Source organism: Furipterus horrens, unplaced genomic scaffold (assembly GCF_987537825.1).
Source record: "Furipterus horrens unplaced genomic scaffold, mFurHor1.1.pri manual_scaffold_1, whole genome shotgun sequence".
Lineage (NCBI taxonomy): Eukaryota > Metazoa > Chordata > Mammalia > Chiroptera > Furipteridae > Furipterus > Furipterus horrens.
The window spans coordinates 168,417,494-168,431,529 of record NW_028327171.1 but is presented as its reverse complement, the minus strand read 5'-3'; the positions used below and the strand labels follow the sequence as shown (position 1 = coordinate 168,431,529).

The 14,036-nt window shown below is 32.9% G+C and overlaps 1 protein-coding gene and 1 non-coding gene across 2 annotated transcripts in view; one reads left to right on the top strand and one right to left on the bottom strand.

Moving 5' to 3' along the window:
- Nucleotides 1-13,518, top strand: part of SP3 (Sp3 transcription factor) — a 60,776-nt gene extending 47,258 nt beyond the window's left edge. The window contains exons 5-7 of the mRNA XM_090280805.1: nucleotides 3,204-3,396; nucleotides 8,574-8,770; nucleotides 11,781-13,518. Coding sequence (XP_090136931.1) covers nucleotides 3,204-3,396; nucleotides 8,574-8,770; nucleotides 11,781-12,097 — 707 coding nt within the window. The 3' untranslated portion in view covers nucleotides 12,098-13,518. The remainder of the gene's footprint in view (nucleotides 1-3,203; nucleotides 3,397-8,573; nucleotides 8,771-11,780) is intronic.
- On the bottom strand, nucleotides 2,575-2,681 carry LOC150022244 (U6 spliceosomal RNA). Its single transcript, XR_016513405.1, has one exon. It is a non-coding gene; the product is annotated as a U6 spliceosomal RNA (small nuclear RNA).
- Nucleotides 13,519-14,036: the final 518 nt, after the last annotated feature.

Below are 14,036 nucleotides of genomic sequence, written 5' to 3'. Positions count from 1 at the left end.
GTGAAGCATGTGTACCTACGCCTCCATTTTGACCAGAATTCCAGCACCATTTGCTGAAAAGAAAGACTATCCTACTGAATTCCGTTTGTACATTTTTTGGAAAATCAATTGACCAATATGTGTGATTTGATCTCTACATAACATTTTGTTCTGTTGATCTATATATCTGTCCTTTCACCAGTAATACACTGTCTTGATCACCATAGCTTCCCAGTAAGTCTTGAAATCAGGTAGCGTAAATCCTTTAACTTTGATCTTCCTATTCAAAGTTTTGACTATTCTAGTTACTTTGTAGTTTCAGGTGAATTTTGGAATCAGCCTGTCAGTTTTATTTATTTATTTTTTTGTTAAGCCTTCTTGGAATTTAATTGGGCTTACAATGAACCTATGATGAATTTGAAGAGAACTAACAAGTTATCATTTGCAATGGTTAATTTTCTGTGTTAGCTTGTCTAGGCTGTAGTGCCCAGCTGTTTGGTAAAGCATCAGTCTGGATGTTGCTGTAAAGGCATTTTTATATGTGATTAACATTTAAAACACTTGACTGAGTAAAACATCACCCTCAGTAACATGGGTGGATCTCATTGAATTAGTCGAAAAGACTGAGGTTCCATGAGGAGAATGGAATTCTGCCTCAGATTGTCTTCTGACTGCAATATTAACTTGCTGGATTTGTTGGCTTCCCTCATAGATTTCAGACTTGCCAGTCCCCACAGCATCTCTCTATAAATACATGTGCTATTGGTTCTAGTTCTTGGGAGAACCCTAACACACCAATATTGAGTCCCGAAATGCATGTTCATGGCTAGGGAGGGAGGCCAAGGTGAGGGGAAGAGGTAGCACCTTTTTATACAGGAGCCTCTAGCCCATAGTGAGTCACGTGTGCGGCATGCCGGAGCTTCACTTGGCAGCCTGGCTCTACTGCTAGGGGCCACCCAGTGCGTCCTCCCAGTGGTCTGGCAGCCGCGGAAGACACAGGGCAGCCACACTTTTTGCAGCATTTACATGTGGTGTGTGCTTGATCGTGGGTGCTTGTATATAATTCTTAAAGCATTATTTCAATGAGGAAGTAGAAACCAATTTCTCCTTTAATTTCCAGCCACCACATTCTCTGCATCCGAGGTCTAGCAGAGTTTGTGGTACATAGTAGCTAACTATTTATTGGATGAATGAATGTGCCTGTATCCTTTCTTCCTTTGTGTAATAGAGGAAGAGGTGATTGTGCTCCACCAGCTTGAACCTCTGGCTCATCATTCTCTCCTGACTTCTTAGGGACTTCACTCCAGTGTTTCCAACTTCTCTGTGTGTACTGGGTCTTTCTCATAAGCATTTATATATGTCTAAGTGTTTTCTATCTTTAAAAGCAAAACTAAACAAATCCCTCCCTCTTAACCTGCTGCTTCTGTCCCCTCTGGTTTCTACTGCTATGTTTGTCTCTCCAGCCAGACTTCTTGAAAAACTTAACTAGTTACTGAAGACTTTCTTGCTTCTTGTCCACTTTAAGTTCATTTCTTTCTTGATTTATATGCCGTATTTGATATTGACCATTTCCTGTCTTTTCTGAAACACGTTTTTTTCCCTTTGTTTAGTGTAGCACATTTTCCTGGCTGCTGCTTTCCTTTTCAGGTTCCCCGTCTTCTACCTGTTCTTCAGTGTTTGTATTCCTCATAAGCCACTTTATCTTCTCATGCTACTCACAGTCCTTGAGTGATTTAACCTACTTGGATGAACTCCATCAATGGGTATGCTTGTATACTTAGTAACCTCTACATTTTTGAGAGCAGTCACCTCTGTGAGTTCCAGGCCTGTAGGTCCAGCTTCTTTTTTTGTGTCATAAACAGTTTAGACTCCATGACCTTCAACCTTGAGCTCATTAACTGTCCTTCTACATCTCCACCTGGACCTTCTCCATTGTTTCCTATGTCAGTAATCCACACTAGAGTCTGTCTGCTTTGTTGCCCAGGCCCGAGTCCCTTCTCTTTCCATATTTCCCCATGTTCTTAGTTGTGGTTATTCTGATAAACTAGTTTTAAACTATTTGAGTCATTTTTGATTGTTGGTTACACATTTTAGTTTTCATTGATAAAAATTTAGGAGTTTGGGGTACATTTGGTATTTTTCAGCTGTTTTGCCAAATTATTAGTGACTAGCATATCTAAAATAAATTTTTATTAAAATTCTTTAATTTTTATAAATCAAAATTAAAATTTGCAAGAATTTGTTATACTAAGTGGTTATATTCAGTGTTTGTTATAAATTATATGTTGTTTCTTTAAAAAAGAATCAGTTTTCTAAGATAATAAATAACTCTCTTAGTCTCTAGTAGAAAATGATGTTGTATCATTATTGATATAAATAAAGATGTTTAGCTCTGCTGAGATGACATAACTTCTTGCCATATTCACTCTTTCTTACCATTACTCATTTTGTTTCTGAGTCTGGTTTATAATAAAACTCACTGAAAATAGAAACCATCTCATACATTTTTTGTCATACGTAGTGTTTTATTTTTAATTGTCCAATTACAGTTGTCATTCAGTATTATATTATTTTCAGGTGTACAGCATAATGGTTAAAAATATGGAACGCTTCACTAATTTGCGTGTCATTCTTGCACAGGCGCCATGCTAATCTTCTCCATATCGTTCCAATTTTAGTATATGTGCTGCCGAAGTGAGCACTCCCATACTTTTATGCCTCCTTTCACAGTGATCTTGCCATTCTAGATATTTTAGTAAATGATTCACTTTTAAAGCTTAAGTATGTGAGGACCAGTTTCAAGTGAATGCCACCTTCTTTTTGCATTCACATAGTATCTATAGACTAGGCATAATTGATGCAGCTTGTGAAAGAGAGGGTTAAGATATTAGAATGTGACAATTTGAATTGGCCATTGGATTTATTGCCTAATTGAACAATTATAATTGAAGTTTCAAATTGTTTATGACCGAGTTTGCTGTTTCTTAATCTTAAAACAGCAAGCTCATGCTGACTTCATTCCTTTTTTGGCTTAATCTTTGGAATAAAAGATTGTTTTGAAAGAATAAGCCACAATAAGGAGCAATGATTAATCTCCATAAACAGATGCTTTTTTACTTTTACATAGTATTCACTTTACCTTAGTGTGGCTCAGAATTCATGCTATTTTGGGGGGTGGGGGGGCCAGTGGGCTGCTTCTCATCTGTATTTCTTTTCTTCTTTAGATATTAGGATCAAGGAAGAAGAACCTGATCCTGAAGAGTGGCAGCTCAGTGGTGATTCTACATTGAATACCAATGATCTAACACACTTAAGAGTACAGGTGGTAGATGAAGAAGGGGACCAACAACATCAAGAAGGAAAAAGACTTCGGAGGGTAGCTTGCACCTGTCCAAACTGTAAAGAAGGTGGTGGGAGGTATGCACACATGAAACATATTCTTTTTTTTCTTTTTTAGACTGCTAATATCACACCCTAATTTTTGAAATATTGCATGCCATATCACTTAATTACAGGATATTATTCATTACATAATCATTGTGTGTGTATGTATGTATGAGTGTGGCAGAAAAAATTAAGAGAACAAAATATATGAAATCAAACCTTTCAGATCTAAACATTCTTTGAAACTAAAATTACTTGGTTGGCTATTTAAAAACAAAACAAAACTAGTGTAACAGATGCTATTTAACAAGCCTGTGTCAGAAATCAGCCTATTTGCAAATCGGCCATGGCATTTGCGTAAATACAGATAAAAAATTGATTCTTAACTTGAGCATAGCAGTTGTATTAACATAAGAGGTTCAGAAATGGTTGATAACTGTAAGCATTTCCATTTTCAATAGAAATAATAAGTGTTGATGAAATTTTTTAAGAAGTAGAACTGTAATATTTCAATTCAGTATTTTAAAAAATAAACATTAAGACAGAAAAACGTGACAGGAATCAACTCAAAACACATCAGTAATTAAAGGTGGAAGGATTAAGCTTAATTAAGGTATGGAAACTCAGATAATATTTAATAAATATAAAATCTAGCTTTATTTTGATTATAAGGAACACCTCAGATAAATTGGTATAGGAATGTTGAAGCTGAAAGGATGGAAAATGATTTATTAGGCAAATGTTAAAAAGAACTTGGATAGCAATATTAATATTAAGCTAGGTAGGATTAAGGTGTAAATCATTAAATGGATAGATAGGGGTATATTAATAATATGAAGTTTTCACCAAAGATATTTAGCAGTCATGGTATCTTTTACCCACATCTTTGAAATATACAAAGGAAAAACTGAGAACCGTAAAGACATCTCCTGTCACAGTGAAAGGCCTTAACGTACCTCTCTCAGAAATGCACTGTTTATACACCCCCCAAAATACTATTGATACAGTTAATGAGTTTGATATAATAGAGACTTTATCTGCCTTTGAGTTGTCTTATTAGTTGATTTGCACATTGGTTAGCCAATTAACAATAATATTGATAGTAACTTCTAACATTGAGAGCTTACTGTGTTCTAGATAGTCTTATAAGTGAGGCATAGAGAGGTGACTGACTTGTATGAGCACATACAACAGGTATCTGGTCCCAGTGTCTTACTCGAGAACTTTACCACTGTATTGTTCTGCCTCCTAAGTGTATTTTCTTCTACCGATGATGCTTAGTTTATTTGTATTTACTGGTAATTATTCAGTTGTTTGAAATTTTATTTATTCGAAATAGTTTGGTAAATTTAAATAAGTAAATGGCATTCTAGTTAGGCAATAACTTTTGAAATTGACTAATTTTTTAAGAGGAATTTTCAAGAAAATTGTTCATGAAAGTCAAATCTAATTAACATCAAGACCTGACTTGTCTTACTCTTTAAAATGAAAATCTTTAAAATATATGTTTATTAAACTAATGCATGCTCATAAAAATTCAGAAGTATAGAAGAGTATTAAAAGAATATCAAAACCCTACCTTACTTTAGGATAACCATTATGTTTTTTATATATATCCTTCCAGACTTTATATATGTTTTAAAGCACAATCATTTTATTCTTACTGCTTTATGTATCTGTTCTTATTTTGTAAATTTTTGTGACCACATTTCCAAGTCTTTACATCAATTTTTTTAATGGTTGTATAGTAAGTAGTCAATTGTATGGGTGCATAAGAATTTAACATCTTTTTTTGGAGTTTATTGTCATTCTAAGCCTCACATCTCCATCTTTGCACATTTGTCTGATTATTTCATCAGTGTAAGTTGGTAGAAGTGGAATTTTGGATCAAAGGGAATTGTGTGCTAGAAAGGCTGTATCAGTTTATACTTCCACCAGTGGTGTCTGAGAGCATCTGCTTTTCCACATGTTTGCCAGTAATGGATTTTATAATTCTATTCAAATCTTTTAAAGTCTGAAAGATGAAAAGTAATACCTCAGTATTGTTTTATTTAGTATATTTTTATTTCTTTTTGAGATTAAACATTTTTTGGTATGCTTATTTTACCATTTTAAAACATTGAATTGTTTTTCTGTGTCTTGTGAATCTATTAATTTGTATGTTTAATTCTGTCATATGCAGATATTTTTAAGCACAAAATTTTTAGTTGGTCAGTCTATGAGAATGACTTCTTATTACGATTTTTAAAATCTTTTCAATCCTGAGGATTATGAAAGTGCTTATATTGTTTCCTAGAACTTTTGTGAGTTCACTTTAACTTACTCGAAGCAATCATAATTGACATTTTTAGAGCTCATTTGAATGAAATTCAGCAAAAGTATAGTGGGCACAATTGTATCATTGACAATTGCTGCAACTAATTAATAAAAGCATAAGACATACAAGCAAGTCCAAAATATGTCATAATGTTTTGCAAAGGTGAGTAGGTGGTACTTAAAAAACATTTAGAACATTAGCCTTTTTCTCAATCATATTTTTTGGGAAAAGAAAAGAGTATTAGGTGGCACTAATTTAGAGAACTAAATTTCTTTTGTGTACCCTTTTGAGCAAGGTGTAAAGTATGATTAAGTATAAAAAATAGTATTTGTTTGGCTATTCAACCAATATTTGTTAAACAAAACCACCCTTCAGGAATTTTTTACTCTAGTGGAAAAGACAAATAATTTTAATAAAGTGAAATACATTCTAAAGACATTATTATTATGTAAGTTTTGTGTAGATTAAACATCAATCCATATTTTAAAAATTGAGTTGTTTTGCAAAATTGTTTGAGGGGGGGGCAGCATTTCAGTTTGTGTCCCCCTTCTCCTATTCCAAGCAAAAGAAAGACTTGAATTTTTTAGCTTTTATTAACCTCTCTACCTTTATCTATTTATTTATTTGGAACATGTTTAGGCGCTCAAGAATAATATAAACTTAAAATGGTCTTTTCGGGTTATATAAAGGTATTAGGAGAATGATTATGAAAATCAAGAAAACTTATGGCTAAATCTTTTGTTACCTGAAGTTTGTTGAGAAATTTACTTCAGTTCTTTTCCTTCCTTTACGTCACATGCCATAAATCCATATCTAGGATATTTAGATCTTATCTGGAATAAAATTTCCTTTTTGGAGAGAAGCTTGGGCTGGTTTTTGAGCTTTTCCCTTAAATTCTGTATTTGTGTGCACCCATCTCCATTTTTATTTTCTTTCTTAGATGCCTGTTCCATTTCCAAACAGTGAATGTTTTTATTTCCTTATAATGAGGAATACCTTTATATCTTTAATAATAAGGAATATCTTTATCTTTCCCTGGCTTCTTGGTTCTTTGAGAACCCAGATTTGTTGCTGTAATATGTTACAATCTTGTGCTTCCTCAGTGTTCTCAAGCTAAATTTTGCTAAGTTAGTAAAATAGTACTTTTGAGTTTATAAAAGCACAATGATTTACCTGAGTTGTAGGCTTAGAGGGGGCAAGAAATAGTGAGTACAGCAGTGAACTGAATTGGGTTCTCTGTGAAATTGCTATGGTGAACACATTATATAAAATTGGTTTACACCAGTAGCCACAAGCTTTGCTCTTTTTCTTAGGGCTATTTAAGAAAAAATAAATTTAAAAAGCTAAATTAAATGGAAACCATATTGGCTTTGGTTAAGACTTTGGCATTACAGATGAGCCAGAAAAACCTGTTGCACTCAACTCAGCTCTTTTAAGAGAGTTGTAGAAATTGGGGGTGGACTGGAGCAGAAACTAGAATTGTGTTAGATTATGACATCCTTGCCCTTGAGACAACAGCATGACTCCTCCTTGTCTTTACTTATGCTATTCCTCTGCCTGGAATGCCTTCCCTCCTTTCTATCTAAATCCTACCCACCTCCTCCACGAAGCCTTCTCTAACTACTGGAGCCCACATTGATGTCTCCCTGTTCAGAACACCTATGGCATCTAACAGCCAGCACTGCACCGTTTAGCACTGTTTGTCCTATGGCAATTTCACATGCTACTGAGTGTGAGTACATTAAAATATAAATGTGGGGAAATACGCATTTTTCCAGTAAAATTTGAAAAATGATAGGTGTTTTATATACAGGTGGATTTTCAGGCTTATGGAAGTTTTACAGGCTGCAGCTTTGACTGAGATTGGGGGAGGACGGGAAGTTGGGGGGTTCTAAAATGTACCTTTGTTAATCTCAGAGAACCAATGCAAATTTTATGTAATATGATTATGACAATTGTGATTTTAAAATGTCATGTTTTTTATTCAGTAACAAGATTAATTTTTTTAAAGCTTGAGTAATACATTTTCAGTAGTATTTAAGATTAGTTGAATATCAGTTATGGAATAAAAAATTTTTCTTCTTAGGCTAAAATACTTCTGTTCACCCATTAAGCATATATCTCCTAAATTGTGTTCTTGATATCAATATTAAAATACAACAAATGTTAAATTTTGTGATGTAGATAAACTATTTTATTATATCTCTGATGTATAATTTTCAGTATCTTTACATGGTTAATATGAAGGGAATTTTAACTGTAATGATAATTTTTATTTATATTTATTTCTCATATAGGACTAAGGGAGATAAGACAGAGCTTTGTCCAGATTTAAAAAAAAATTTTTCTCCAGTGTATATTCAGGGTGTGTCCATACAAATATATGAATAAATATGCTTAAATCATGTTAAAGTCTGCATAAGGTGCCTGTCTACCTTTTAATTGTACCTGATAATTAGTTACGCATTCATGCTTGGTTTATTTCCTTTTTAAATTAGCTGACAGCATGGCTTTGAGTATACTGCTTAGTTTCCCTTACAACTAAATTGGCATTGGGCCTATGCATAGAATTTGTGAATGGTTCTGACAGAGTAATAAATAGCTTTATTATACATTTTTTTATATATGAAATGTCTAAATTATATAATACTTGAGCATATTTACATTTGGACAACAGTTGCATTAATTTTGGAGTAAAATTAATATGTAAAACTTACATGTTGGAGATATATTAGTTTTTATTTAAATTTAAATAATTGGTCTTGGTTGCTGATTGCCCTCATGGTGATAATGTCTTCTTTTTGAAATGTAACATGGGGATATATGATATAAGTGGTGATGTCCATTTGAATATTTTCATATAAGTATATATTATTCTGTGTGTGTTTTTTAGAGGTACCAATCTTGGGAAAAAGAAGCAACACATTTGTCATATACCAGGATGTGGTAAAGTCTATGGGAAGACCTCACATCTGAGAGCTCATCTGCGTTGGCATTCTGGGGAGCGCCCTTTTGTTTGTAACTGGATGTTCTGTGGTAAAAGATTTACTCGAAGTGATGAATTACAGAGGCACAGAAGAACACATACAGGTTACTAATATTTACTTTTAACAGACAAAAATAAATTATAGGGCTACATACTACCTTTAAATTTTTTTTCTTAGCATACCTCACTGAGCTGAATTTTAAAAATGTAAATAATAACATCAGATTTTTACCTTCAGTAATGTCAATTTAAAAACAGGAATTCCAAATAAGCCAGTATGACTTACTATATAAAATAACATTTTATTTTATGCAGCCTTTGGTTAATCTTTTTTTTTTTTTTTTAGGGTTTTTTGTTATTTTCTTTTGACAGCTTTATGCCACTTTTATGTTGTTATTGTTTATGTCAACATTTTAAATTAGTTGTCTACTTCTATTATTTGTTTTATTCTTTCATCCTCCTCCTCAACACTTTAGTAAAGAGTAATTCCTTTTTCTCTGATGAATTTAGGCATTCACCTTTTCTCTTGTTTTAGTATCTGTGAAGTGAGGAAAAAACATTTCATTGAGAACTAACCAAGGCATTGTTGATGTCAAAATTCTTTCATTTAATTGTTTTTATATAGTGTGTAGTTGTTAATATGAAATGGACTTAGGAATGGCCCAATCTGAATCCTAGTGTATTATAACTTAGAGGTAGTTTTCTCCTGCTACCATGTAATGATCAAGCTATTCAACAGCCTGTGCTCAATACTGAAGAATTGAAAAATATATAATGTATGTACAGTCCCTAGAGAGCTTAGAAGAAAGAAGCATGGTGACATGGAGGACATTATGGATTCTGAAATCCATGTACTCTTTAGAGTAAGCAAACAAGCTGCCTCTGACTCTGCTTTCACATCTCTTGCATTGCTTTAAATATTTCATAATCTGTGAAGTATATTGTAGTACATGTATTAGATGCTCTTCTTGATTAAGTTTCTGTTTCACGCATCAGGTAGGTAGACATATGAGCTGTTTGTAACTGCAACAAACAAAATAAGAAAGTAGATAAAGTATACTCAGAGGCAGAGATCATCATTGCTTAGGATAGTAAAGCATTCATTGTTGGACAGTTGACTGGGATAGTAGACCTTAAGATGGCCCTATAACAGACTTTTCCTCACTGGAATTTGATCAGCAGGATATAAAAAGCAATGTAAAAAGGGGGGAAAGGTCTACGATCAAATGTTGGGAAACCCTGGGTTAAAGAGGGTTATTTACATGTACCTTCAAGGCAGCCCCTCTTAGGATCTTTAATTGAATGTTAATGAATACCATGCATCTCGAGGGGGTGGTGTATAGTGTGTGTAACATTTCCCAACTGTCTTTGATCATTGTGCCATTTGCCATGGAACATCTCTCAGGACTAATGTTCAAAGAGAAAGTTTGGGAAAAACCTCTCAGAAGAATAGTATGTGATTAAAAGAGGTGAGGGACCATTTGACGTTGAGTGAAGATGAGATTTTATTTAACACATTTCTGTTAAGTATGGTTGCGCCATAATCCTAGCTATGTGCATGTTAGTTTTGCATTATTATACCATTTATTACAGTGCTGAGGTTTTGTACTGTAATAAAATTTGGTATTTAAAGAAGATTTGTCTGGCATTGATTTGTTGGATTAGAGAGGGAAAGACAAGTGTGTTGTTGCAATATAATTTAGACATGGGGTCTGATGAGGACCTACCTAGAATAGAGGTGCTGGAACAGGAGATAGGTAAGGAATGTTGAAGAAATAAATTAAGAAAATACTAGATTTATTGATGGGTTTTTCTCTAGATTCCTTTTAGGTTGGCCTTTGCCTTATCTTCTAATCATTTTACATAGTAGGTCTTCAACATAATAGAATTAAGTCTGTCTTTTATATTAAAAATATTTTATTCATGTTGGGAGATAAATTTAGGTATCAGGGTCTTATTAACTTTAACATTATGATATATTAGGCTTGCTCTTAATTATTCCAGCTGAAATCAAGTCAGCTAACCATCTCTTGGAGTTAATCTCAATGGACCTCAAGCTTGTATCTTTGCTTTAATCTAGCAGTACTCTGTATTACTTGAATTCAGGTTTAATAGTTGGAGGTTTAATATCATGAGTATGACATGTTAACAGTACCTTAAATACAGCTTTAAAATGTATACTTTTCTTTAAAGAAATACAGTGAGTCTTCACTTAAATGTTCTTGGTAGGTTCTTGGAAACTGAGACTTTAAGTGAAATGATATAGAACAAAACAATTTACCATAGGCTAATTGGTAAAAACAAGAGTTAAGTTCCTATGGCATATCTTTGGTCATAAAAACATCACTATACTTTAGATAAAGACCCCAAACACTTCTAATATTAAACGTTGAAATACGTGATAGATATATGTGTGTTTTTCCTTTATTTTATTTTTATTTTTTTTTAAGAAAGTGAATAAAAACAGGATTTTCCAACCTGCTTGTCCTAGGTTAAGGGTTGCAGGGTGGCTGGAGCCTTAGTGGCTCTGGGCAGAAGGAGGCAACCCATCCTGGAAAAAACACCCTTCCAAGACAGGGTGCACTCACATCCACACTGCCACTCACTCAGGCTGGGGCAATGCAGACACACCATTGAGTACTTGGAGAAAACCCATGCAGACATGGGGAAAATGTACAAACTTGACACATACAGTGGCCCTTGTTCAGAGTCAATTTCTTTTCTTTCTCATTGTTATACAATTATACAAAAGTGAACAAAATACTTTTATTTTAGGACCTCTTGTATGTTACAGATAACCACTTTTTAGCTGTTATCTTGTAACATGTTTCAAAACAAACTGTTAGCATAGTTGAGGTGTTAAGATTTTATCTGAAGGACAGTCTGTAATAACTTTGAAGATTGCTTTTCATGAAAAAGTGAAGGTGACATTTATTTTGAGGAGAAATATTTTATGAGAAATTTGCAGAGGCAGCTCATGAAATTTAATAGTTTTAAGTTAACTCTGTTCCCTGTCCTTAGCTGTCAGTGTTGGCTTATTTTCTTTCTGAGGGAATTATCAGACTATTAATGTTGAATTTTGAAACCTAAGTAACTTAATTTTATTTCTAACAGGTGAGAAGAAATTTGTTTGTCCAGAATGTTCAAAACGCTTTATGAGAAGTGATCACCTTGCCAAACATATTAAAACACATCAGAATAAAAAAGGTATTCACTCTAGCAGTACAGTGCTGGCATCTGTGGAAGCTACACGAGATGATACTTTGATTACTGCAGGAGGAACAACACTTATCCTTGCAAATATTCAACAAGGTTCTGTTTCAGGGATAGGAACTGTTAATACTTCCACCACCAGCAATCAAGATATCCTTACCAACACTGAAATACCTTTGCAGCTTGTCACAGTTTCTGGAAATGAGACAATGGAGTAAATATTACACAAATACTTATTCATTGTGGTTATTTTTATACAGTAGTGAGAAGAATATTGTTCCTAAGTTCTTAGATATCTTTTTATTGATGTGCAAAAATTTTTGGATTGACAGTAACTTGGTTATACATGACACTGAAATGCCTTACTTTGTATGATATTCCATAGTATATTAAAAATGGTAAAATTGCATGGGTTTTGTAGGTACTTTTGGAATCTAGAAGAAATGAAATTTTACCAAGTTATATAAAGAGAAAATTGAATTTAACAATGAGAATGGTAGTCTAACCAAATGCATCAATCCTGTGTGGTTTAGTGTAAAAATGAGAACATGTTGGTATTTATCTATTGTAAGATAAAAAAAGTTGGTGGGTGAAAGAAATCATGTTATGATAAAAAAATTTTTTTGTAATTTTCTTGATGACTGGAATTTTTATTATGCATAACTGACAAATCAAGTTTCCAAGCAAATGTTACATAGTGTAGGCTTTACTTAGCTTATCAATTTGTCATTTTGAAGCTAATTATTTTAATTAGGTTAACTATGTACAATATTTTAAGCATTACTCTTGTAAGATTTTGAAAACTACATTTTAACATGGAACTCTAGGGATAGTCACCTTTTAAATCCTGTTGAAAAGCCATGTTTAAAATTTAATTTGCCAAAATAATGTCTTGTTAATATTCTTTCAGTAATGAAGTTGGTCAATATAACCAATGTTTAAGAAAGTTTAAAATGTATAGGTTGAGGCATTTGGGTGGTAAGAAAATGTTATAGTGAAATACCCCTTTTCTTGCATATTGGAGGACCAAAAAATAAGGTGTATTGCGTCTTAGCAGTGACTTTTTTATCCAATCTTGTTTCCAAAAACCATATGTCTGCCAGGGCCTTAAAAGCCATCATGTAAATTACCAGTAAAGTATAACATATGCAAACATAACAAAATCACTTCCATAGTGACAATACTCCAACCATACGGATATTAGTCATAGAAAACTAGTGGTTTTATGATATTTTTTTAATTTTTTTTTTTTTTTTTGTCTAGGTAGTCATTCTGCACTTAAATATCAACCATTTTCCTTTTTTGCTTCTTCCCTTAAAATTTATATGTATCAGTACATTTAATTGAGAAACATGTTTTTTATTATGCTGTATTTTCTTTTAATTTTTTAATTATTGTTTATATTTTCAATTATTAAAAAAATGTACAAAATAAAGTTTCATTGCTGGTCTTGTAAGAGCTATACAATTTTCCTAAATGTATACTTATAACTGCAGCAGTTCACCTATTTCAGAAATTTGGAATTCTGTTCATTTGTTATTCTTAAGACCACCTCAAATTTAAAGGCTACCTTATTGTACGTTTAAAGTGTATTATAACAGTGTGGTAGTTAATAAAACACTATTTTTTTTTCTTTTGAGTTTGTTGTATTCCTATGCATTTAAAATACTGCAGTGGTATGGGGGCAAGAAAATCTGTGTGGTTTTTCTTCAACTTAGCCTTTTATTTGCCTATTGTTGATTTCAGACACCAAAATTATCTTAGGTATATTAAATTTAAAGGGAAGAACAGAGGCACCAGCAGAGTACTAATTTTTCACATAAGAATAAGCTTATTAAGGAAAACCTTTGGAAAAAAGTCTTAACTCTTTGCCCACATTTAGTAATATATCAATGCCATTTTTGCAAACCTTGTTTTTTATTTGCTTGTTCTCCCTGTTAAAGCAATGCAAAATATTTGATTTATCAAAAACTTGGGTTTACGTGAAGATTCTTGAAAATGAAAACATAAGCCAAGCTTTGGTAACAATTGCAAGAGTTCTTTGAAAAGGTTATCTTTTGAATTTGTATGTCTAATTATGATAAAAGGGTAAGAGGAAAGGAATATTTAACAGTATTAATGACTGTATTTTAGATATTTTTAACTAAAAAATCCAGT